At 41.7% G+C, this 26,002-nt stretch overlaps 1 protein-coding gene across 1 annotated transcript in view; it reads right to left on the minus strand.

Moving 5' to 3' along the window:
* Window positions 1-25,407, minus strand: part of LOC127569640 (cilia- and flagella-associated protein 44) — a 117,689-nt gene extending 92,282 nt beyond the window's left edge. The window contains exons 1-8 of the mRNA XM_052014440.1: window positions 25,395-25,407; window positions 24,074-24,196; window positions 19,973-20,111; window positions 19,533-19,695; window positions 17,715-17,817; window positions 11,298-11,514; window positions 10,813-10,927; window positions 531-695 (exon numbers count right to left, since the gene is read on the minus strand). Of these exons, the coding sequence (XP_051870400.1) occupies window positions 531-695; window positions 10,813-10,927; window positions 11,298-11,514; window positions 17,715-17,817; window positions 19,533-19,695; window positions 19,973-20,111; window positions 24,074-24,196; window positions 25,395-25,407 (1,038 nt within the window). The remainder of the gene's footprint in view (window positions 1-530; window positions 696-10,812; window positions 10,928-11,297; window positions 11,515-17,714; window positions 17,818-19,532; window positions 19,696-19,972; window positions 20,112-24,073; window positions 24,197-25,394) is intronic.
* Between the last annotated feature and the right edge of the window lie 595 nt (window positions 25,408-26,002).

The raw sequence follows: 26,002 nt of genomic DNA on the forward strand, positions 1-26,002 counted from the left end.
AGGTAGATGCAGGTAAGAGATAGTGATAGGCAGGTGCTAGGGAGGAGGAGAGAGCAGATCCACCTGGGGATGGGTCAAAGGTAAGGTGAGAAAGGAAAAGAAGGGTAAAAAAAAGATATAGGCTAGGAAAGAAGAGAAGAAGCATGGTGGGGGACGGGGTTGTTGTGAGGAAGTGGGGGTGGGGATTACTTAAAGTGGGAGAATTCAATGTCCATGCCGTTAGGCTGCAAGGTTCCAAGATCAAAAATGAGGTGGTGTTCCTCCAGTTTGCGCTTGGAATTCTCCTGGCAGTGGAGGAGGCTGAGGACTGACATATCAGTGATAGTGTGGGAGGGGGGGATGTGACTGGCAACGGGGAGATGCATTTTTGTCACTCCTTCTGATATTTCTATACAGAACAGTGCCAATGTCAATCTTAAGTAATGGTGTGTGATAAATGAAGCAAAGGAAATAAACAGACTTCATACTGGTCATATTTTGGTAATTAATACCACATTTGAGTTTTGATATCTGCCAGTGTCATTACTCACCCGCACACACCCATCACTTCCAATTGTGATAAGTTCTCCTTCATCCAGCACAAACTGATTGATGGATCCTTGGTGACAAGGCTTGCCATGCTTCCTGCGCAGCTCCACCTTGATAAGGCCACCATCCCACAACAGCATATTGCCCCATTCAGAGCCAGATATCACCTGCAGGATAGCAGTACATTCTCTAAGACAAATACAATGAGTTAAATAACATTCCACAAAATTATTCTCCAAAACTTCACTCTCAATCAACATTAACAAAAATAAGATTTGATTGGTTATTCAATCTTATTTCCTCTGGGTAAACTGGCTGCCATGTTTGCCTACAAACCAAGTGCCAAACTATAAAAATACTCACTTGGACCTGAAGATTTGGGATAACTATGAAAGATGCTAAATAAATCTTTCTTTCTTGCACAAGTTTAGTATCTGCCAGTTTTCTTTATGTGGTGATTGATTGATGTGATGAAATAAGACTAGATCACTAATAAATACAGGAAGCCAAAATGTTAGAAATACTCAGCAGATCACAGAGAGAGAAACAGAGTTAAAGTTTCACGTCAAGTTCAAATTTATTGTCACGGTCATACACTCCCAGTGTATAAGTGCTCTGAAAATTAGCTTTTTGCTGCAGCAGCACAGTACATTACAAACATGACACACATGTCAATGACGCTTCATCAGATCTCCCGTGCTTGATCTGCTGAATATTCCTGGCATTTCCTATTTCCCTTTTGGATTTTCAGCATCTGCAAATTTTTTTGGCCCTTTTCAATCTCAGGAAACCGAAACCTTCATCACTGCACAGTGCAGGAGAATTCACCATTATCAGCCTGACAAGAGTCAAACTCTCCTGAAAATCAGTTGCTAGGATCCAGCACTTGGATTGTAATCTCATTCACCAAAGTGATTTACCTCAGGAACAACTGGAGTGGTTCAGTGAAATGTTCACTAACTCGGACCCTCCCAAGTTACCTTCCAGAAAGGCTAAATGTGGGACGTGGTCAGAAAGTGAGCACAGGAACACTAGAAAATCTAAGGTTGCAAAATTCTACAGACAACGTGAGTTACACCTCTCAATCACCATCACCAATAATCATTGATATCATAAACCAATTCTCTCGCCTTTGTAATAGAAGAAGATTCAAGGAAAAGTTTCCCTTCTAATTAGCAATTCATTACTTTTCCTCTGACCAATCTTTCTTCATCCCCATCATATTAGAAGGTGACAAAGAGTCATACAGCACAGAAACAGGCCCTTTGGCCCAACACATCCACACTGACCAAGTTGCCTACCTGAGCTAATCCCATTTGTCCCTGTTTGGCACATTTCCCTCTAAGCCATTCCTATCCATGTACCTATCTACATGTCTTCTAATTGTTGTAAATTTGTACCCACCTCAACTACATCCTCTGACAGCTCATTCCACATACCCACCACCCTCTGTGTGAAAAAGTTTCTCATCAGTTCCCTTTGAGATTTTTCCCCTTTCACCTTAAACCTACGCCCTCTAGTTTTAGACTCCCTGCCCTGAGAAGAAGACTATGAGCATTCAACTTATCCATGTCCCTCATGATTCTGTAAACATCTATAAAGCTCACACCTCAGCCTCCTACATTCCAGGGATAAAAGCCCTGGTCCATCCAGCTTCTCCTTATAACTCAAGCACTCCACTCCCAGTAACAAACATGGGAATCTTTTCTGTACCCTTTCCAGCTTAATGACATCCTTCCTATAATTATGCAACCAGAACTGCACACAATACTCCGGTGTTGCCTCACCAATGTCTTGTGCAGTTGTAACATTATATCCCAACTCTTGCATTCAATGCCTGACCAATGAAGGCAAACATGCCAAATGCCTTCTTCGTCACCCTGTCTATCTTTGTCACCAGTTTCAGGGAACTATGTACTTGTATGCACAGATCTCTCTGTTCTACAACTCTCCAGGGCCCTGCTTTTTACTGTGCAAGTCCTGCCCTGATTCAACTTACCAATGTGCAACACTTAGCATTTGTCTGCATATTTTCTTCCAACTAAAGAATAGTGCCATGATAATCATTCAATTGGTATAAAAAGTAATCAATCACTTGCAGAAAACTAGTCGTAATGTATTATATCTTATACCATCCTTATTTCTTACAACCTTAACACCTTACGCATATCGCCAAACATTGCTCCTTTCCTCTCTTCCCCATCTTGTATCTAGACTCCTACATATGCCAACTCTACTCTGGCTTCTCACTGCCTTGAAATTAAGATATATAGGTCCATCTCCTGTTCCATTTTATTGCCTCCCAAGATCATAAAATTCAGAAACCTCCTAGCCTTTGAGTGCTCTCTTCCTAAAACAATTTAAACTTCTGTCATTTGACTGCTCTTTCATGCTTTATCTTCTGTCCTGCTCGGTCCAGTGTGACCTTCCATTAATTACTTTGATCCTTTCACTAGTTTTCTCCAAAGAGAAAGATCTTAGGTATAAATAACTAAAATGACTCTTGCATTAATAATTAATGCAACCACCACTACCAAGTCCCTTTCACTTTTTTTCTAGCAGGGATTACAACAAAATATTTATAATTGTATTAAAAAATGTGTGAAAGGAATAAGTCTAAAATGCAAAAGCTATTTTAAAACCAATACAAGAAGGCAATTTTAAATTTACTGGTTAACAACAACTTGGTCAATGGTGACCAAGATGTCTCATCCGAGCTAGTCCCATTTGCCAGCATTTGGCCCATAACCTTCTAAACTTTTCCAATCCATGTATCAGTCCAACTGCCTTTTAAAAGTTGTTATTGTACCTGCCTCAACCACTTCCTCTGGCAGCTGATTCCACACAGATACCACCCTCTGTGTAAAAGAGTTGCCCCTCATGTTCCTCTTAAATCTTTCCCCTCTCACCTTAAACCTATGCCCTCTAGTTCTTGATACCCCAACTCTGGGGAAAAAGACTGAGTGTATTCACCCTATCTATGCCCTTCATGATTTTATACACCTCTATAAAATCACCTCTCAGTCTCCTATGCTCTAAGGAATAAAGTCCTAGCCTGTCCAACCTCTCCCTATAACTCAGTCCCTCAAGTCCTGGCAGCATCCTTATAAATCTTTTCTGCACTCTTTCCAGTTTAGGAACATCTTTTCTATAGCAGGGTGATCAATATTCCAAGTGTGGCCTCACCAGCATCCTGTACAACCACACCATGACCTCCCAACTTTTATACTCAATGCCCTGACTTATGAAGGTCAGCACACCAAAAGCTTTCTTCACTACCCTGTCTACTGGTTACTCCACTTTCAGTGAACCATGTACTTTTACTCCAAGGTTCCTCTGTTCTATAACATTGCCCAGGCCCCTGCTGTTCATTGTGAAAGTCCTACCTGGATTTGAGTTTCTAAAATGTAACACCTTGCACTTATCCAAATTAAACTCCATTTGCCATTCCTTGGCCCACTTACTCAGCTGATCAGGATCCCCTGTAATTTTTTTATAACCTTCTTCATTGTCCACTATACCACCTTTCTTAGTGTCATCTGCAAACTTACTAAACATGCCTTGCACACTCTTATCCAAATTGTCGACATAGATGACAAACAACAATGGGTCCAGCACCAACTCAAGGTACACCACTAGTCACGGGTCTCCAGTCCAAGAAACAACCTTCCACCATCACCCTCTGCTTTCTACTATCAAGCCAACTGTGTATCCAATTGGCCAGCTCTCCCTGGATTCCATGCGATCTAACCTTCCAGAGCAGCCTACCATGAGGAAACTTAACAAACGCCTTACTGAAGCCCATATAAACTACGTCTAGCACCCTGCCTTCATTAACTTTCTTGGTCACCTCATCAAAAAACGCAATCAAGTTCGTAAGACATGATCTGCCATGCACAAAGCCATGCTGACTACCCCTAATCAACCCCTGTCTTTCTAGATGTACGTAAATCTTATTCCTCAAAATCCTCTCTAGTAACTTACCTACCACAGACGTTAGACTTACTGGCCTATAGTTCCCAGGATTTTCTTTTCCGTCCTTCCTAAATAAAGGCACAACATTCGCTACCCTCCAGTCTACTGGCACCTCATGGGTGGCTAACGATGATGCAAATATCTCAGCCAGCCTCCCACAGTGTTCTTAGATAAACCTGGTCAGGCCCTGGAGATTTGTCTATCTTCATAACTTTTAAGACATCCAGCACTTCCTCTACTGTAATGTGGACTATCCCCAAGACCTCCCTATTTACTTTTTCTAGTTCTAAAGTCCATGTCTTTCTCCATGGTAAAAACAGAGGAAAAATATTCATTAAGGCCCTTGCCCAGCTCCTGCAGCTCCACACAAGGGTGTCCCCTTTGGTCTTTGAGGGGCCCTATTTCCTCTCTCTGGTTCAACACACAAAAAATGCTGGAGGAACTCAGCAGGTCAGGCAGCATCCATAGAGGGAAATAAACAATCAACGTTTCAGGCCAAGATCCTTCATCAGGACTGGAAAGAAAGAGGACAGGAGCCAGAATAAGAAGGTGGGGGGAGGGGGAGGAGCACATGCAGGCAGGGGATAGGTGAGTTCAGGTGATAGGCAAGTTCAGATGAGAGGGGAAGGTAGGTGGGAGAGGGAGAGGGAGAAGATGTAATAAACTGAGAGGTAATAGGTAGAAGAGGCAAAGGGCTCTTACCCTCACTAGCATGTGGCACTGGAAGTAATCGAGAGATTACTAACCTCGAGGTCCTGCTTTTTAACTTCTTCCCTAGCTCCCTATATTCACTCCCCAGGACCTCATCCCTTTCTCTAACTATCTCATTTGCCAACATGCACAATGACCTCTGCTGCTCACCCTCCCCCTTGAGAATCTTCTGCAGCTGCTCTGTGACATCTTGCCTCCCTGGACCCTGGCACCAGGGAGGCAACACACCATTCCAGAGTCCCTATTTCAGCCACAGAATCTCCTGTCCACCCCCTAACTATCAAGCCCCCTATCACTATAGTCCTTTCTGCCTTCACCCTTCCCCGCTGAGCCTCAGAGCCAGTTCAGTTGCCACAGACTTGGCTACTGCTGCCTTCTCCTGAACGGTCATCTTAGTATCCAAAATGGTATACTTGTTTTTGAGGGGAATGGCCACAGGGAATCCTGCACTATCTGTCTACTCCCCTTTCCTTTCCTGGTGGTCACCCAACTACATTCTGCCTGTACCTTAGGTGTGACCACCTCGCTAAAACTCATATCCATGATACATCAGCTGAGTGCGTCCAACTCCAACTCCAGCTCCTTCACATGGTCAGTCAGGAGCTGCAGCTGGCTACAGGCGTAGTCCTCAGGGAAGTCTCCCTGATCTCCCACATCCTGCAGAAGGAGCATAACACTGCCCTAACTGCCATCCTGAATGCTCTAAGACTAAAAATGAAATTCAAGGAACCTTACTTTTACTTCATGTCCTTTGCCCAGTCTCCACATGCCTCGATTCCCTTGCTACTCAAAAATCTATCAATCTCATTCCTTAACACACTGAATAAATGAGCATTCCCAGCCTCAGAGGTAGAGAATTCTATAGTTTCTTAGCCTTCTGAATAAAGAGATTTCTCCTCATCTCAATCCTATGTGGCGAAATCTTTATCTAGACTCTACAGTCAAAGGAAACAGCCTTTCATCACCTAACCTGCTAAATCCTATCAAAAGCTTAAGGCCTAAGAATTTATACATAGGAATTTATCAATATTTCAAAATCAATTACTTCTAGACTGGAAATTTTTTTTGTAATAATTTCCAGGTCAAATCAAGCCCTACTGGAAACTCAACTGAGCACATTGCTCTTGAATCACACTAGTGCAGATTACATGATTTCCAAGTAATTCCCTGCTCTCTTGACGTATTATCCATGAAGTTAGGTAACATTCTGGGTGTGCCTGTCTTTGAGAACTCTTGAATTATGATGTTTCTCATAGTTCTGCTCACTAAGATGATCCAGGCCCAGAATCAAGGGATATGGGGTCAGTGCAGGAAAGTGACACTGAGGTTAAAGATCAGTAATGAGATTGAATGGCAGAGCAGGTACAAGGGGACAGCTCCTGCTTCTACTTCCTGTTTTCATATCAACTTTGTACTCCCTCTGCTATGTCTTCCCTTCCTTCAGTGGAGAGACCAGATCAGTACACAAAATTCCAGTTGCGGTCTCACCAAGGCCCTATTCTAATCAGACATCCTTACTCTCGTACTCAAATCCTCTTGCAATAAAGACCAACATACTGTTTGTCTTCCTAATTGCTTGCTATACCCACACATTAACTTTCAGCGATTCACATACAAGGTCCTTTGGAACACCAACAGATTTCAATCTCTCATCATTTAAAAAATACCTTGTTTTTCTCTGTTATTCTACCATTACAATCCACCTGCCACATCCCTTTAATGTGGTTGATAACATTAAAATTGAAGAATTATTGGACTGGGAGACAAAGCAGGTCAATGAGCCCAGAGGTGATGGTTGCAAAGGGAGGTGGAAATTAAGGTGTAGTATTTGGATGAGCAAAAGTTCCCATTTGTTGAAAGATGGAAGGCCAAACAAAAGAGGATTCTATACGGAGGTCATGAGGAACCACACAGATGAGGCTTTCAGAAGCAAATGAGCAGGAACCACAGTGGAGTCAGGCAATGTTATAATGGTGCACCTAAGCTGTTTTGGTGATGGAGAGGATATGTGAGCAGTTGTTTGAAAGGATGGTGGAGTCAAGGGTTGAGTTTTTGTGAGAGACGATGATGACAGATTTGATGGAGAGCAGGCAGTACTCTAGGAAATGAAACCGTAAGTGCTAACAATCAATAAAAGCAATCAGTAAGGAAAGTTAGCAACACCTCCACCATGATTATTCTCAACACTGGTACCTCAAAAGGCTGTATCCTCAGATCCCTACTCTACTCCCTATACACTCATGACTGCGTGGGCAGATTCTGCTCTAACTCCATCTACATTTGCAGATGATACCACTCAAATAATGATGAGTCAGAGTACAGGAAGGAGAGACAGAGAGCCTAAGTGACATGGCGTCATGACAACAACCTTTCCCTCAATGTCAGCAAAACAAAACAGCTGGTCACTGACTTCAGGAAGGGGGCAGTGCACACACTCTTTTTTACAGCAATGGTGCTGAGTCGAGAGAATTGAGAGCTTCAAGTTCCTAGGACTGAACATCACCAATAGCCTATCCTGGTCAAACCACGTAGACGCCACAGCCAAGAAAGCTCATCAGCGCCTCTACTTCCTCAAGAGGCTAAATAAATTTGGCATGTCCCCTTTGACCTTTACCAATTTTTATCAATGCACCACAGAAAGTATCCTATCCGGATGCATCATGGCTTGGTATGGCAACTGCTCTGCCCGTGACTGCAAGAAACTGCAGAGTGTTATGGACACAGCTCAGCACATCACAAAAACCAGCCTCCCCTCCATGGACTCTGTCAACACTTCTCGCTGCCTCAGTAAAGCAGCTAACATAATCAAAGACCTCATCCACCCCGGACATTCTCTCTTCTCCCCCCTCCCATCGGGCAGGAGTTACAAAAGCCTGAGAGCACGTATCACCAGGCTCAAGGACAGCTTCTATTATAAGATTATTGAACAGTTCCCTAGTACAAGTTGGACTCTTGATTTCACAATCTACCTTGTACTTTATTGTCTGCCTGCACTGCATTTTCTCTGTAACTGTAACACTTTATTCTGCACCCTATTATTGTTTTACTTTGTACTACTCAATGCACTGTTGTAACGAATTGATCTGTATAAACAGTATGCAAGACAAGTTTTTCACTGTACCTCAGTACATGTGACAATAATACACCAATTAACAAGAGAATCAGTAAGGGAAGCTGTGTTATCAGCAATTTTAGGAGTTCTGGGCGCAAAGGAGGAATAGGTGGGTCTCATGGAAACATGAAATCAGAAACAGAAATGTGGAAAAACAGGGTAAGCTGGAACATTAAGAGGATGGGCTGGGGAAGAGAGGAAAACTGCAGAGGTATTTAGTAAAACAGAAATTCTCTTTAAATAATTTATTTAAATGTCTTTACTTAAGCTGAGAGAAGCAAGTATCAGGGAGAACATCTAGGAAACAGTATTTATAACACCATTAGGTATAGAATAGCTATGGAAAAGGATATAGACTCCAAGGTAATAAATGTCAGGGGGATAAGGGTTAATTTCAGTGGAAAAGAACAAATCTTCCTGGGGTAAACTGGAATAAAAGCTTATTGGCAAAAACGTAATTGAACAATAAGAGACCTTTAAGGTGCACTTGTTTCAGTAAAGGGACATTCCCATGAGGGAGAGGGAAAAGGGTAAGGAACTCCCCAGATAAACAGTAAGATAGAGCAGGAAAAAAAGAGCACATGACAGATGTCAGGTGGAAACACGTAAGAAATAGGCTGATCACTGAAAATTCAGAGGGGATCTGAAAAGGAATTTAAAGAGGCAGAGAGAGGGCATGAGAAAAGACATAAAATATAGAAGTGAATCTAGAAGGCATTTAAATAGGGAAAGGATTGTATGGGGAAAGGCATGGGCAATCAGAGACCAAAGAGGAAACTTACTCACAGGCACAGTGGATGTGGATGAGGTACTGAGTAAGTTATATCAGTCTTCACCACAGAAAATGTTGCTGGAGTCTCAGTAAAGGAAGATGTAACTGAGATTCTGGACGAACTACGAATTGGTAAAGAAGAGGTAATAGAAAGGCTAGCTGTATTTCAAGTGGATAAATCACCTGGTCCACATAGGTTAGATCCTAGCTGCTGCTGAAATAAGGGAAGAAAATGCAGAGGACTTGCCCATAAGCTTCCAAACCTCTGTGCCTGAGCACTGAAAATCTGCAAAGGTTATCCCCTTGTTCCAAAAGAGTAAAGGGATAAACCCTTCACTACTGGGCAGTCAGTTTAACCTCAGTGGTAGGGAAAGTTCTGAAAACAAAAATCAGAGACAGAATTAGCAGTCACTTGGACAAATGTGGATCGATTAGCATAGATATGCTAACCTTTTCTAACTAAAGCAATAGAGTTTTGATGAAGTAACAAAGAAGGTCGATGAGGGAAATACAGTTGATGTGTGGTATGTGTGGACTTCCAAAAGGAATTCATTAAGGTGCTATGTAGTAGATTTGCCTTCAAGATTGAAGGCCATGGAATAAAATTGGCCAAGTAATTTTATTCGTAATGTAATTTTATTTACATTGGTAAATTGCTTTATTATTGTCACATGTACCGAGGTACAGTGAAAAACTTGTTCTGCATGCCATCCACACAGAGGATTTCATTACTACAGTGCATTGAGGTAGTACAAGGGAAAACAATAACAGAATGCTGAATAAACTGTTACAGTTACAGAGAAAGTGCAGTGCAGGTACACAATAAGATGCTAGACCATAACGAGGTAGTTTGTCAGGTCGAGAGTCCATCTTATCGTACTAGGGTAATGTTCAATAGTCTTATTACAGCGGGATAAAAGCTGTCCTTGAACCTGGTGGTACGTGCTCTCAGGTTTTTGTATCTTCAGTCCGTTGGGAGGGGGGAGAAGAGGGAATGTCCAGAGTGGGTGGGGTCTTTGATTCTGTTGGCTGCTTTACCGAGGCAGTGAGAAGTGTAGACAGAGTCCATTGGGGGGAGGCTGGTTTCCGTGACGTGCTGAGCTGTGTTCACAACTCTCTGCAGTTTCTTGCAGTCACGGGCAGAGTAGTTGCCATACCAAGCCATGATGCATCTGGACAAACAGACAATAATAGTGAAAAGTTGTTTTTCAGACAGGGAGAATTGTGCAGTGGCATTTCCCTGGGATCAGTTCCAGAATTATAGCTTTTCCAAATATACATTAATGATTAGGACTGGGATGTATGGGGCACAATTTCCAAAGGCATAGGCAGACATCCAGGAGAGAAAGACAAGCTGGCAGAATGACCAAATGGGGAACAGATGAAATTTACTGTGCAAGTAGAATGACAATGGACAACATGGAGAGAACAGTTATAAAAGAGGTACAAGAACAGAGAGATCTGGGGGTACATGTACATAGTGTGTTGAAAGTGGCAGGGTATCTGGAAAAAGTGGTTAAAAGAAATGCTAAGCTTTATAAGTACTGAGAAAAAGAGCAAGGAATTTATAAAAACAACTGATGGGGAGAGAGTAGAGGAGTGAGATTCGCTTAATGCTCTTACATAGAGACTGTATGGATACAACTGGCTAAATGGATTTCTTCAATGCTGTTACTATTCTGTAATTCAGAGGATAGAAATTTATTTACCGTACCTTTCCATCTGGCAACTCAACATAACCCACAATGTCCGTCAGAGCAGTTTTGCCAAACCTCCCAAGTTGACCTTGCAGTTTCAGCCCAGTGAAGGTCTCCACCATCTTCCAAAATCTGTGGAGATGAAGAAAACAATGACCACTCTTATTATAGATTAGTTGTCCATCACGTGGGGAACAGGCAGGTGGAATTCTCAACTTAGTAAGCGATTGGTAAATGCTCAAGCCACAAGGGATAAAATGTATCTGCAACAAGGATCATTGTGCTAGATAAATTCACTACTCCAATGCTGTCATTCAGAAATGCAGTATTTTAGTGTTGTGGTGATTTTGCAACCTTCATTTGCTTTGATCACATAGGAATATGAAATAGCAGCATGGACATTTTCCATGGATGCTGATCTTCTAGGCTTGTGCAATCAAAATTAACTGACCAACTGTTAAACCATACACAGCACAGATGTAACCCAGGACTGATCACATACTTGATGTGTCCTGCTCCTGAGGAGGTCAGTTGTTCTTCATTTTCTAGAGAGAAGGTAATCCGATAAACATCCTGTGAAAAGGCTTTTGAGCGTAGCACTATTTTTTCCTGTTTCCAATTCCAAATGGTGGCCATGTAATCTGGGTTCTCCCCTACGCTGACTAGCAGGTTACCCGACGAGTTAAAGTCAACAAAACCATAGGCTCTCTCAGTTCCTCCTGGAAAGGAGATAGACACAATGATTATTTCCCACAGTAACCTTGTTCATGGCAACAACTAAACTGGCGATCTATCGCACAATTATTGTCTGTTTCTCACTTCACAGCCATATAATTCATAAAATACTAGACAATCAAAAGAGAAATAAATAGCTATTTACTTACTACAGTCAAACTCTGATAATCTGGGAACTTCAAAACTTCAGTGGTACCAGATTGGCAGATTTTCTAGAATATAGGACTTTACCTCTAAAATTACCCTGAGACACTTTTAATTCACTTTTTTTTTGATATTACACAGTAGTATAATAATTTTTTTCAGTGAAACCAGTTAGTTTAAAGGGAATGCAGGAAATGGGGCCCCAGTTAGCTAGATGCTGAGCCATCGGAATTTCTAAACAATCTGAGAGTAGATTAACTGTATTGATTTCTGGACCTCGAATCAAAACTTCAAAACACTACATAATTTTCCAAATACTATGATTAACTAATTAAGCTTTGAATTTCTATTTACTTAAAACCAAGTACCCGAACTATCCTGAACAGTAAAGTAGGGGCTCCAATAATTTAACAGCCATTTGAATTTCTATCACTATTCTGTTGCAACAATTTGTTTTGAGCACACCATTTTCAATTGATTGACATATCTAAATATCTTAAAAAAGAATGGCTTGAAATGTTTTGAACAATGATGAAGAAATAGAAAAAACATAAGCTATCCATCAACACATAATATTTTTTAAGTACATGAGCCATAGTGATCAGTGAAATTCTCGCCTTTGATTCAAGGATTCTTGGTTCAAGAATCTTATACAAAGCAGGGTGGCAGCATGAGCTGCAAGGAGGATGCAGATAGGCTTCGGGGACATAGATAGGTTAAGAGAATGGTAAAGGACATGAAAAATGTGGAAAATATTCTTTTCAATACCAGCCTAAATGAGGCTCCAGTGATATTCATCTGAATCCAAGCTGCCGCCCAAACAATGTCAATGATGTCCAGAATTAACCACAGTACTCTAGTTATAGGGGTAAAGGGAGTATGGTCACTAAGTGCACAACATAAAGTCAGTTGTGTAATAGAAAACTATGGACTTGTCTGGATGATTGCATCTCCAACCACAGCTTAAAACTAACTAAACAGCTCAATACCATCTAGCTCCAAAGTAATCCATTTGATTGGCACACTATTCACCACATTAAACATTAATTCCTCCACCACCAGCAGTGTTTACTATTTAATGTAGCAACTCGGCTAGGCGTCTTTGACAGCACTTCTCAATCATGTAACTTCTACCACCAGCAACAAGGTGAACAAACACAAAGGAACATGATCACTTCTAAGTCACATATCATTCCGAGTTAGAAACTGCTGTTGCTTCGTCATTGTTGGGTCAAAATCTTGGTACTCTTTTCTTTAGCTACTGCAATCTGTTATTAAGGAGTACCAATTAGGAAAGAGCAATAAATGCTGGCTTGTTGTGTGATATAATTACGGTCATATCTGTAATGCTTGCAGAGTGGATGTGGTAAACATTAGCAAGGCTGTATTAGTCATTGAGAAAGTCAGAGAGGAAACCGTATTCACTCAGTGACATGTTACAGTCTTAACTGATTTAAATGCAGATGGAGCAGGAGGCAAGATATTCACTCTCATGGTACACCTGTAAACTTTTTCCCATATCTCTGCAGATGTATCACTGAACATGGACTCTGACCTCATGAGCTACCTTCTTGTGACCTTGCACCTTATTGCACTGCACTTTCTCGGTAGCTGTGACACTTTACTCTGTACTGTTATTGTTTTTTACCTGTACTACCTCAATGCACTCTGTACTAACCCAATGTAACTGCACTGTGTAATGAATTGATCTGTACGATCAGTATGCAAGACAAGTTTTTTTTACTGTACCTCGGTACAAATGACAATAATAAACCAATACCAATGGTATAAACTCACATGCCTTGTCCAAACCCAACTGAACTAATGAAGAGATCATATTTCTTTGCATTTATTTCCTGTTCAGTAAATAGCAAGAGATTCAGATTTGAGGTAAACAAAGGCTGTGTTAAGCAGAAACAGCTTAGAAATTGAGTGAGACAATCTTTGTCATATACATTGTATATGTAAGTTATATAGTCAATATAGTGCATCACCACAGCTTAGGTCAGTAAGCTGGAGGAACTGTCATGGCAGAATATGGACTCCACAATTATGGAGGGGTTGCATTCTTAGAAAACCATCCGTATTGCAATTTTCCATAACGTGAAACTCTATTTCCCATTGAATCCCATGTTGTAAGTAGAGATGCGTTCCTAAGGGACGTTTTAGTACCTCTGCTGCTGGTTCATTGTAGGGGGCCACTTAAGAGATTACCATGTCAGTTTCCAAAGCAAATTTCTTAAGTGGCCAGCAGCTGCATTTGGAGACAAGCAACTACAGATGCTGTTGCAAGCCCCACAGCTTTAGCTACTGCACAAAGTTTCTCTCCAGCATTAAACCTTTGTAAAATATCAAGTTTTACATCCAGTAATTGTTTAGGTTTACAACTTGCACTTAAACTTGCTGGCTCTGTTTCAGACATCTGGAGGATAAATAATATGGAAAACTCCTGCGGGGGCCGCGGGGGAACAGCTAGCTAAAAAATGAAACTACTGCACTAAAAAGAAAGCCAAATTATTTGCGCATGTGTCAAGAAATGCAGGTTGAAAAAAGAAGACAAAATTTGCGGTTTCTTTGACATTTCATGTTTATTTATTTAATTTTTTCCCTCACATAAGTTCTGTAAGAATGAATTTTATTCTGTATCTCACTCTTTTGAGTACCAAATTGTGAATTCCATAAGGCTGAATTTCTGTAACCTGAATGACCATAATGCGGTGGGTTGCCGTTGTAGGTTATTACCTTCAATATCTTATTGCCTTTACAGGAGCCCCAGGCTACCCCTCACTCTCCCTACAGAAACATTAATCTGTCACTTGTTATCCTTACAATTAGCGCCAAACCTGCAGATCTTGATTATGTAATCATACAGCCTGCCCTTCATGCCTGCAACAGCTCTTTGAAGGGACTATCCAATTATTCTTAATCCTCTCCACTTTTCTTCGATTTGTATATTTTTTTAAATTTCCTTTTCATTATTATTATTGAATTTCCTTCCATTCTTCAAGCTACAAAGTCTATATTGCAGTGTTAAAAAAATCTTTTTCACCTCTCTCAAGCTTTTTTGACAAGTAACTTAAATTTGTGACTGCTGATTATGACCCTTCTTAGAATGACATCATTTTTATATTGTGGTGGCATGTCATCAACCTAAAATGTTAATTCTGTTTCTCTCTTCACAGAGAGTGGCAATGGTAGCGTAATGGTTAGCATAATGCTATTACAGTGCCAGCAACCGGGGTTCAATTCCCACTGCTATCTGTAAGGAGTTTGTACATTCTCCCCGTGACTGCGTGGGTTTCTTCCGCATGCTCCAGTTTCCTCACATTCCAAAGATGTACGGGTTAGTAGGTTAACATGGGTTTAATTGGGTGGCATGGGCTCGTTGGGCCAGAAGGGCCTGTTACCGTGCTGTATGAACAAGGTTTAAAAGTTTTTAAATGCTGCCTCACCACCTGAGTATTTCCCACATTTACTGTTGTTGTGTCAAATTTCCAGCATCTGCTGTTATTCATTTTTTAATAATATTTATAACAGTTATTACAGTTGAAGTTCTGGTCACATCAGAAAAAGCCTGATGCCCTTAACTTCATTTTCATTGAAGATTCCAGGCTATCGCATTCAGAATGAAAGTGTCATTTTTATGAAGAATGATGTCTTGCGATTGCAGCGTTAGGAAAACACTCTTCACAATACCCTAAAGCATAACACACATAAGGTCAAAGAATGTGTGAGCTCTCTTAATTATGTCTATTGTCAATGTGTTGCTCTTGCTCCATCACCAATTCTGTTTTTATCTCCCTTTCTTTCCATGTTACATTAATTCAGTTTAGAATCAGAATCAGGTTTATTATCACTTACATGTATGTCATGAAATTCGTTGTTTTGCAGTGGCAATACAGTGCAAAAAATTACTATAAATTACAAAATAAATAAATAGTGCAAAAGAAAAAGGAATAGGGAATAATGATGTTCATGGGTTCACAGATGGTTCAGAAATCTGATGGTGGAGGGAAAGAAGCTATTCCTAAATCATTAAGTGTTGGTCTTCAGGCTCCTCCCCAATGGTAGTAACAAGAAAAGGGCATGTCCCGGATGGTGAGAGTCCATAGTGATGGATGTCGCCTTTTTGAGACACTGCTTCTTGAAGATGTCCCCAGTGGTGGGGAGAGTTGTGCCCGTGATGGAGCTGGCCGAGTCTACAACCCTCTGCAGCTTCTTGTGATCCTGCACATTGGAGCCTCCATACCAGGCGGTAATGCAACCAGTCAGAATGCTCTCCACCACAGAAATTTGCAAGAGTCTTTAGTGACATACCAAATCTCCTCAAACTCCTAATGAAGTAGAGCCACTGATGTGCCTTCTTCAATATGCTGGGCCCAGGATAGATCCTCTGAGATGTTGACTCCAAGGAACTTGAAGCTGCTCACCTTGTCCACTGCTGACCCCTCAATGAGGACTGGTGTGTGTTCTTCCGACTTCCCCTTCCTGAAGTCCACAATCAATTCCTTGGTCTTGCTGACATTGAGCGCGAGGTTGTTGTTGTGACATCACTCAACCAGCCGATCTATCTCACTCCTGTACGCCTCCTCGTCCCCATCTGAGATTCTACCAACAACAGTAGTGTGATCGGTGAATTTATACATGTGCCTAGCCACACAGTCATGAGTGTAGAGAGAGTAAAGCAGTGGGCTAAGCACGCATCCTTGAGGTGTGCCTGTGCTGATTGTCAGCAAGGAAGAGATGTTATTACCGATCCACACTGACTGTGGTCTCGCAATAAGGAAGTCAGGAATCCAGTTGCAGAGAGAGATACAGAGGCCCAGGTTTTGAAGCTTGTTGATTAATACAGAGGGGATGATGGTGTTGAATGCCGAGCTGTAATCGATAAACAGCAGTCTAACACATGTTTTGCTGTTGTCTAGGTGCTCCAAAGCAGAGTGGAGAGCTAGTGAGATTGCATCCACTGTAGACCTGCTGTAGCGGGAGGCAAATTGCAGCAGGTCCAGGTCCTTGCTCAGGCAGGAGGTAATTCTAGCCATGACCAACCTCTCAAAGCAATTCATCACAGTAGATGTGAGTGCTACCTGGCAATAGCCATTGAGGCAGCTCACTGCTCTTTTTGGGTACCAGTATGATTGCTGCCCTTTTGAAGCAGATGGGAACCTCAGTCCGCAGCAGTGACAGGTTCAAGTTATCCTTGAACACTCCATCCGGTTGGTCAGCACAGGTTTTCAGTACCTGGCCTGACGCCTTGCGAGGGTTCACCTCTTGAGGGATGTTCTGACATTGGCCTCTGAGACAGAGATCACAGAGTTGCCGGATGCTGTGGGTTTCGCGTCATTCTCCCTTTCAAAGCAAGCATAAAAGGCATTGAGCTCATTGGGGAGTGAAGCATCACTGCCATTTATGCTGTTAGGTTTCGCCTTATAGGAGGTAATGGCATGCAAACCCTGCCACAGCTGTTGTGCATCTGACTGTGTCTCTAACTTCAGTTTGCAATCCCTTCAGTCTCTACACTTCTATTTTTCTTTCTCCCCCTCCCCATTTCTGGTGTATGGTTCTGGGTCTATGCTGACCCACCATGATCAGTATCATACTTTGCCACTGCATGCAGTAGTGTGGCAAGTTACCATGGTGAATGGCATTGCATGATACAGTGGCTACAAAAGTTGGACTGTGGAAAAAAATGGAACAATTTCCTTCCCATTCCCTCTTTCAGCAACAGTATTTCCACTAAGAGCAATATTAACTTGCATTGATATAGCGCACTTGAAAAAGTAAACTGCTCCAAGGACCATCAAAGGAGTATTTAGATGGGATAAAAGCAGACACATACCAAAGAATGGCAATAGTGCAGGTAACCAAATGCTTGATCAAAAAGAGAATTCAAGGAGAATGGAGATAATGCAATGCAGAGAAAGTTTAAGGGGGAATTCCAGAGCTTAGGGCAAAAGCAACTGAAGACACATCCATGAATTATGGGGAAATGAAAATCAGATGCATTAAAAGACATAATTGGCCACAGAATTTCACTCACCTTGCAGGATTCTGTATGGCTTCAGGGAAGGATATTCATAGATAATGATATTGGGCTTGGTGCCCTTTTCACCTAGAGCAAAATAATTTCCACTAGGATGAACCTGCAAGGGTGAACAACAAAAGAGGAATTAACTGGATAAATTGGATGATTGACAGTGTCTACTTTGTGCCAGTGACTTTGGAAAACTCCCCTGCTTTTGCAGTGTATTTTTGTTTTTAAAGAGGTTTTAAAATGGAGTGAGAAATTTTTTTACCATGAGCAAACAAGTACAATAACCTATTCACTGTAAGGGCAGGAGAGAATAAGGTTGCTTAGGCCATCAAGGCTACAATCTTGTGACTGATTATATATTGAATATTTCAGGTTTTTTTCCAAGTATTAATGTTCTGAATATTGCTGGCAAGGCCTGCATTATTTTGATCAACCTCAATTGCCCTTGAAGATGGAGGTGATGTGCCTTTTGAACCACTGCTGTCCTACAGGTGAAGATAGTCCTACAAAACTGTTCAAGAGGATGGTTCCAGATTTAGACCCAGCATCAATAAAGAACCAGCAATATATTTCCAAATCATGATGGTATGAAGCTTAGAGGGGAAACTGTAGGTGATGTATCTGCTGCCCTTATCCTGCATGCTGTGCCGATTGCTTTTAGATGTTCTACTGCATTATCTCCCTTCCAGTTCTGATTCACTGGCCCACCCAGCACTGTTTTGAGTTAAAGCAGATAAATATGTTATTCAGCCAGTGGGATTCCTTATTAACTCACAATTAGAAATTGAGCTTCTCTAATCCACTATTAGCCCAGTACATTATAACTAGTTTGGTTACTCATCTTTACTTAAACAAATCATTATATTGATTCTGTAAACAGTCTAAACTTTCAGCATCACTTCCAAGCATAACAGTTCAATTGCTTTGTCTTTATACCTTAACCATCTATTAAATTTTTTGAATCATTTCGCAATTGCCAACCTAGGCGTTCAAAACCTCTTTATATAAATTCAGATTAATTTTTGATATAATTAGGATTCAGATTCATTTGTCATTTATCTGTCCACTGTGTGACCAACCCAAGAGGAAATATGAACTTGCATGTCCTCAGAATATCCCCAAGTGCCTTATAACCTATCTCATTAAGCCTTGCACCTTATTGTCTGCCTGCACTGCACTTTCTTGGTAACTGTAACACTTTATTCTGCATTATGTTATTGTTTTCCCTTGCACTACCTCAATGCACTGTTGTAATGAAATGATCTGTATGGATGGCATGCCAAACAAAGTTTTTCACTGTACCTTGGTACATGTGACAATGATAAACCAATTTATTTACCAATTTAACCATAAACTACTTTCAGAGTGCAAGCACTGGCGTGATACAGAGAAAAGTAGCAATAAATTTAAGAACACCAAGATTCAAGGAATAGTTATAATAAGATAAATTAGCAGTTAATCATCTTCCTCTGTTATTCGTATATTATGTTAATTGATAGATAAGCATTGGTCAGTGCACTGGAGGGATCCCACTGGTCCTCTTTAAAATAGTGGCACAAAGGTAGACAGGGGATACAGCTTAACATATCATCCAAATAAAAATGGTTCCTCTGACAGTGCAGCACTCCATCAATGCTATACTGGGAATGTCAACCTGGATTACATACTCAAAAGCAAAATTTCAAAGTACTTTAATTTGCAATTAATCAAATTAAATACTAAATATTTAGGTGGTTTCAAAGGCAGCCAATTTTCTCATTGCTATGTAAATGAAGTATGTTGCTCTAATTACTGTATTTTGACACTGGGGGAATGAAATATTACCATCAGAATGCCAATGCCTCCTCCACTGCTGCTTCGAATATATTTTTGCTCCTTGGTCTTAATATCCAAGAAAATCACCAGATTGCCAGCCACAAACATGACAGTTTCTCCACCAATGAGTTGTAAGTTTACTCGCCGAGTACTGTCATAGCCAAAAGAATGGCTGGTATCAAAAATGGTTAAGCAAGACAATAATCAAGGTGGTGGAAGATCAGAAACAAACTTCAGTTGATTCAACTTATCTTAATATCAATTAAATTTACACTACACTGCAATTCATTCAGAAACAACATTTACTGTATATTGATTCATTTTATAACAAATTTATTGTACAGTAACATTAACTGATGCTGATATCCATTTTATGTACTCCAATTAGAATTCATAAACATTTGGTTGGAACCCAGTATAAATCATTTCTACAGTCCTACAAAGGATACAGAAAGGTAAGCAGATTGTTTGGTATCGGTGTTTCTGGTGAAATGAATGGCTTTGAGCATAGTTCCTCATAGTCATAGAAAAAGTCATCTGAGAGTATTCTTTCTTCTGGCTTTGTGGTTTCTTTTATATCCTGCTTCTCTGTAATTAACAACACAACCATTTGGTTTGCCTACAAATACTGCACATTAATACAGTTGAAATACAGCCAAGCTACCTGTCAGACAATAAGTACAAATTCCTAAGGACAGAAGACTATATGGTGCATTTTTTTTTAAACTGCACAATTTGTGGGCAATCTTAATTGCAATTGGCATAGAGACATTAAGAACACAACCCATACATGCACCCAAAATTCAGCAACGACATCATTGATCGCCTACTGTTCATTTGATGCCAGTCCTGTCACAATGAGTATTGTATATATAACTAACACAATGTGGACCACGTACAGGAAATCGTTCTGAACAGCACGCAATAGTTCTGCACCCATGCCATCAGATAAGATCTTCGAACATTTCAGATTTGTTGAAGGACGCCACGGAGGAGAGCTTGTTGGGCATAACTGAGCTGTGTTTGAAGCTGTATGCAGTCTGAGATGCCCATCAATGTATCCCCAGCATGACCAGGAATGTTGAAAAGGGTTGAAAATAAGATCTCTTTACCAAAAGAGAGCCAAAGGGGAAGAGGGTTCAGGACAGGAGGGCCTACTCCTCAAGAACCTCAGGTGCATGTCCAAAATGCAATATATGCAGAAAGTAATATTTTCAAAACATTACTGAGATCTGCCACCTACGAAAGTGCTTGAACCACTCAGCCTGTCTGACACAAAATTCAGTTGCTCTGACGTTCACATTCTCTGCATCATTCCAGATTTGACTGATTTGTGCCACGTCCAATGGTTTGCAGCACACTGCTGTATGTGTTGCTTCGTTCATTCCTCAGGAACAAAGAGAAACAGGTGGTGTATAGATGCAGGTTTGACCCAATTATGGGCTTCCCATAAGTCCAGAAACTGCACGATGCACCTTTGGTGCGGGAGCTGTTTACTAACAGGAAAGTCCACCACTTCCTGAAAGTGCATGTGTTGTGTATAACTATCATCAAAAGGTGCTCATGGTCCCAACACCATGTATCCAGAAACCTTGCACAGTTCAATCATCTGTATGCAGTCTGAGATGCCTACCATAGTTTGGCAGCTACAACAAATGCAAACACAGTCCCCGTGTCTACATAGGTTTCCTCTGGGTGCTCCAGTTTCCTCCCACATTCCAAAGACGTACAGATTAGGAAGTTATGGGCATGCTATGTTGGCACCAGAAGCATGGCGGCACTTGCAGGCTGCCCCCAGAACACTGTGCAAAAGATGCATTTCACTGTGTGTTTCAATGTACATGTGACTAATAAAAAATACCTTCTGTAGAACTCCTGGAAATGCTGGAGAAGTAATTACCACCGCAATCTATGACATGCTGATGACTAAAGTAATCCTCAAAATGAAATTTTACAGACTGGGACAGAGTACTAGGAGGGTCTTCCTCTTTGGTGCTGGGGTAGTCAGGGTTGAAAATGACAATCGTGGAACAGAAGATTGGAAAGTGTGTTCAGCCTTAACAGACATCTGGATGTAGCCATGTACGGAGGTGGCGAATGATCCATAAGGTTCTTGGAGAACACTTTAGGGAGAACAAGCTAGGGGGTTGTCTTTCATCTTCTCATAGTTCCTTTATCAATATGCCTCCTTTAAAGACCTGTCTGGTAATAGTCAAGACCTCATTAGCTCTGTGTGCCATTTTCATGATAATAGATAAAACCAGAGGCCAAGACTAAGAGAAATATCTGTGTGATAAGGTCAGTTCATCCAGTATTAATGATGTCAGGAGCAATCAATTACATGCCCCCCTGTACCTTGCTTGCTCAGTGCCACTAGCTAAGAGGCTACATATTGATGAAGTGATAAATAGATGCTGATGATGCAGCAATCAATAGTCCAGGTGAATGGGATGAAGGTAGCCAAAATGAGTCAGAACTAGACTAGACTATCAATGTGGAACAGTCCCATTGGAGAACAGAAGGAATAGGAAGAAGATGGGTCCTCATAACTGGATTTAGCTCCTAACCAAAACTTGAGACAGCACAAGAACCCAAGGCCAATAGTCACCAGAAGGGACTCCAAGCCCAGGACCCAAGGGAACCCCAAGTTACACAACTCTGGGCTGAGACCAATCACCTTGTGTCTTGATGGGTAGAATACAGGTCCTCCACGACAAGGTTCCATTCCTGTGAACTGTTCGTAACCCAAACAGTTCACAAGTCAGAAATGTGGCCACAAACTGAGTTCCCACCTGGCAGATGCCTGCAGCAGCTGGCGGCAAATCCATACCGTTGGTCTCTAAACACTCATATGTACGGGCTGTACACAAGTCAGGAGTTTGTAAGCTGGGGAGGAACTATACTGTGCAAACTGTGAGTGCTTGTACTTTGAAATTAAGAGGTTAAATAAAACTCAGAGGTATAATCTTCAGCAGTTGTAGTGATGTCTCCAAGTGCAAAGTCAGCACAATGGTGCCATCTGCTGTTATTCTCCACAATATTACTGTGGTCCAGTCACAGGTTTCTCATTGCATTACAGGAGAAGGAAAAGAAATAAGAGAACAAGAAGATAGGTGATGACAAGGAGAGGCCCCTCCTGACATGCTGACAAGGGCAAGCCCGACCCCCTGCAGTTTAGATGAGAATGCCACTCCACAGAAATAGGAGTTAGACATACAGGCAATACTCCTCCCGGCTTTTACAACAATAGGAAATTATCTTGCACTGCCCTCATACAACACAGAAAGACCTTATAACTATGCAGACTGAAGAATTTGGTGATGTGAAAATGGCACAAATTTCTTGTATGAATTGCACTAGGATAAATTGGCACAGATCCTCCTCACAATGCTATTTATAGTTCAACGTGAACAAATTTCTTCCCTACTGTCTCCCATTCTTCTATTGCTATTATCTGATGTGCGCAGACTAATCAACCCCAGCTGTAAAACAGAGTGGATATGAATTTTGCTGTTTCTTCACTTATTTTATATCTCATGCAATTAGAGCTGCCTGCCACCAACAATATCATTTAAACATTAATTTTGACCAAATGTGACATTCTTGAAATCACATTCAACCACCTTTATTGCAGGATGTTATTTCTAAATCAATCTGACATAAGATCTATTTACTGTCAGTGAGCAGTTTAAAGTGCTCATTTCAGGTAGAGGATATGAAGTAAAGGTCATGAAGCAAAGGTGGTTAAATAGAGTCAAGATACAGATCAGTCGTAAATTGATTGAACAATAGGCTAAAGAAAGGTCAATTATTGCTCTAACATTCCTGGATGAAGACAATACTGTGGTACATTTCAGGCTTTTCTAATTTTTTTCTCCCTGAAGGCATTCATGTTATCATAAGCCTTTCTTGTTAATTTTATTTGCCTTCACCATTACATTGGTACAAATGGATTTCCCAGTGAAATCCCTTCATCTGAGGCATTGGTAAGATGTAGAGGACCTACAGGGGAATCCTAGGCAGCTCAAACAATGCCGATCATCAGAACCTGCAGACTCAAATCTGCAGACAAAGGTCAAAACACCTTTTTACTTATTATTGGTTAATTGTTGCCACCCTCCTGATGCTCATCTTCAAATGGTATCTGAAGGTTAGCATGTGAACTATTTGAAAATAATTTCCCCTTAAACAAACACTTAAGACACTGACTGACAGGCAGAGATCAATCCCTGGGTGGACCAACCAAACTCAGGATGTAGTATGACCACCCAACCTAAGTCCAGGGCTAGCCAATCTACTAACTGAACTCTAATGCTGGGACAGCCAAGCAATGAATCCAGCTGGCGAACCAAATGAGCCATGCCCCAGGACAACTGACAATGCAGCTCTAATCCCAAGCTGGCAATAGTGCTGCATATTCTTGATGGCACATCAAGAACGTGGAAAGGAAAAAGTGTGTAAAGCCATCAATTTAACAAAATTTTACAACCCCCAGAATGAAACACAGTACAAAATTTGATGATACTAATGAAATGGTTATGAGCTTTCACCTTCCACTTCAGCTGAAGCAGTTTCATGCTCTGGCACATCATATTTATCCTTCTCATCCTTCTGGTCATCATCAGGAGCTTCAGAATCAGGGACTTGTGTGGCTGGCTCCTGCTCTTTTCCCTCTTGTTATTGTTATAAACAAAAAGAAAGAATTCTTTAATGCACTGTAACAATCTACAAAAGGCACCACATAATTCACCCAATTCAATTTCATTTTCACTGTATTTTGCAAACACAAACAGCTGAAAACACTCAGGCAGGACTTGTGAAGAAAACAACGTTAACAATTCAGATTGACAACTTTGCACCAGAACCAGAATCAATATCAGGGTGTCCTGATACCAGTAAACCCACCTCTTATACACTTCAATGTTCCCCGTAACTACAACAGTATTAGATTTGGTGATGATTTTTGTTCTACTTTGTCAAGATAACCGCCACTGATGACCAAAAATATCTTAAAATGTGCATGATAAGATCACTTAGTCGCCAGATCTGGGCATTACAGAGCAGATTTCCACTTTTGGGAACCTTGATTATCCAAAGCGAGTGTGAACTTTTAAAGTTCTGAAAGATGTGATTTCAATATAACCTCAGATCGCTCTAATCTTGCTGCTCTGGCCTCCACCTCAATTGCTCAGTTCTCCAACACTGTGGATTTCAGCGTGACTCTCAGTTCCAAACTACAGTTTTGAATATTAAAACTGTAGAACTTTGTGCCTATTCTGGACTCAGAATCATAGAGAGGAACAGCAAAGAAACAGGCCAATGAATCAGCACTGACCATCAAGCACCCATTTTTACACAATCTGACATTAATACATTTTATTCTCCCCAGTCCCATCAACGCCTCCTCAGATTCAACCCTAACCTACATTCTAGGGGCAGTTAATCTATGAACCCATACGTCTTTGGGATGTGGAAGGAAAGCCACTATGCCAGATGCTCACTGCCCATCTGCCACACACTCACTCACTCCCCCACCCATCCGCAAAGCTCTCACTTCCCCCGCCACACTCTCACCTCCCCCCATCTGCCAAACTCTCACCCACCCCGCCACACTCTCTTTCCCCTCAGCTGACACACTCTCACCTCCCCCATCTGCCACACTCTCACCGCCCCCCGCCACACTCTCACTCCCCCCATCCGCCACACTCTCACTCCTCCCGCCACTCGCTCACACCCCGTCACCTTCCTCCCCCCAGCTCCAGACTCTCACCCCGTTTCCCTCCTCCCAGACGCTTGCTCCATGTCTCCCTGCCTGCCCCTCTCCCAAACGCTCACTACTTGCGAGGCCCTCATCTCGCTTTTCTCACTCACCCTCAGTCTCCATGTTTAAGCCGTTGCCCGGCAACGATGGATGCGGCTCAATTCTGGGATCTTCCGACAGCGCTGCCTTCTGGGATCGTGGAGGAGTCAGCTGGGCCGTGATTAGTGGTTGCTTAGGCAACAGGCCGCTCCGGCGTGTGTTGGCGTCGGCAGAGGAGTCCAAATGGTGGCGGCTTGGAGTTGGTTTGGTTACAGCATCAGTGGTGTGTGTATGACTTGCGTAGACCGATAGGCATAAAAGATTTATATCTGTGCATTATGGGGGAGGCTGCCTGACACTTGGAGGGCGGAGGGAGGTCTCGCACAAGGTGCGTAAAGGGGAAAGTTCCCAAATTTACACCAGGGGCGAAGAGAGACAGGGTTACAGGAAGGGAAGGAGGTGAGTGTTTACATGGGGTGCGGCGAAGACAGGTTACAAGGAGTCATGGCTGGGATAATGTGATGGTTACATGGCATGATCTGTCTGGATGGCACGCAAAACAAAAGCTTTTTATTGCTTCTTGGTACATGTGACAATAATAATAAAGCAAACCAACATGTGGTGTGTAGGTCTCTCTTAGACCTGTCCTCTGAGTTCGGCCTGAACCCGTCCAAATTTA

Source organism: Pristis pectinata, chromosome 4 (genome assembly GCF_009764475.1).
Source record: "Pristis pectinata isolate sPriPec2 chromosome 4, sPriPec2.1.pri, whole genome shotgun sequence".
NCBI lineage: Eukaryota > Metazoa > Chordata > Chondrichthyes > Rhinopristiformes > Pristidae > Pristis > Pristis pectinata.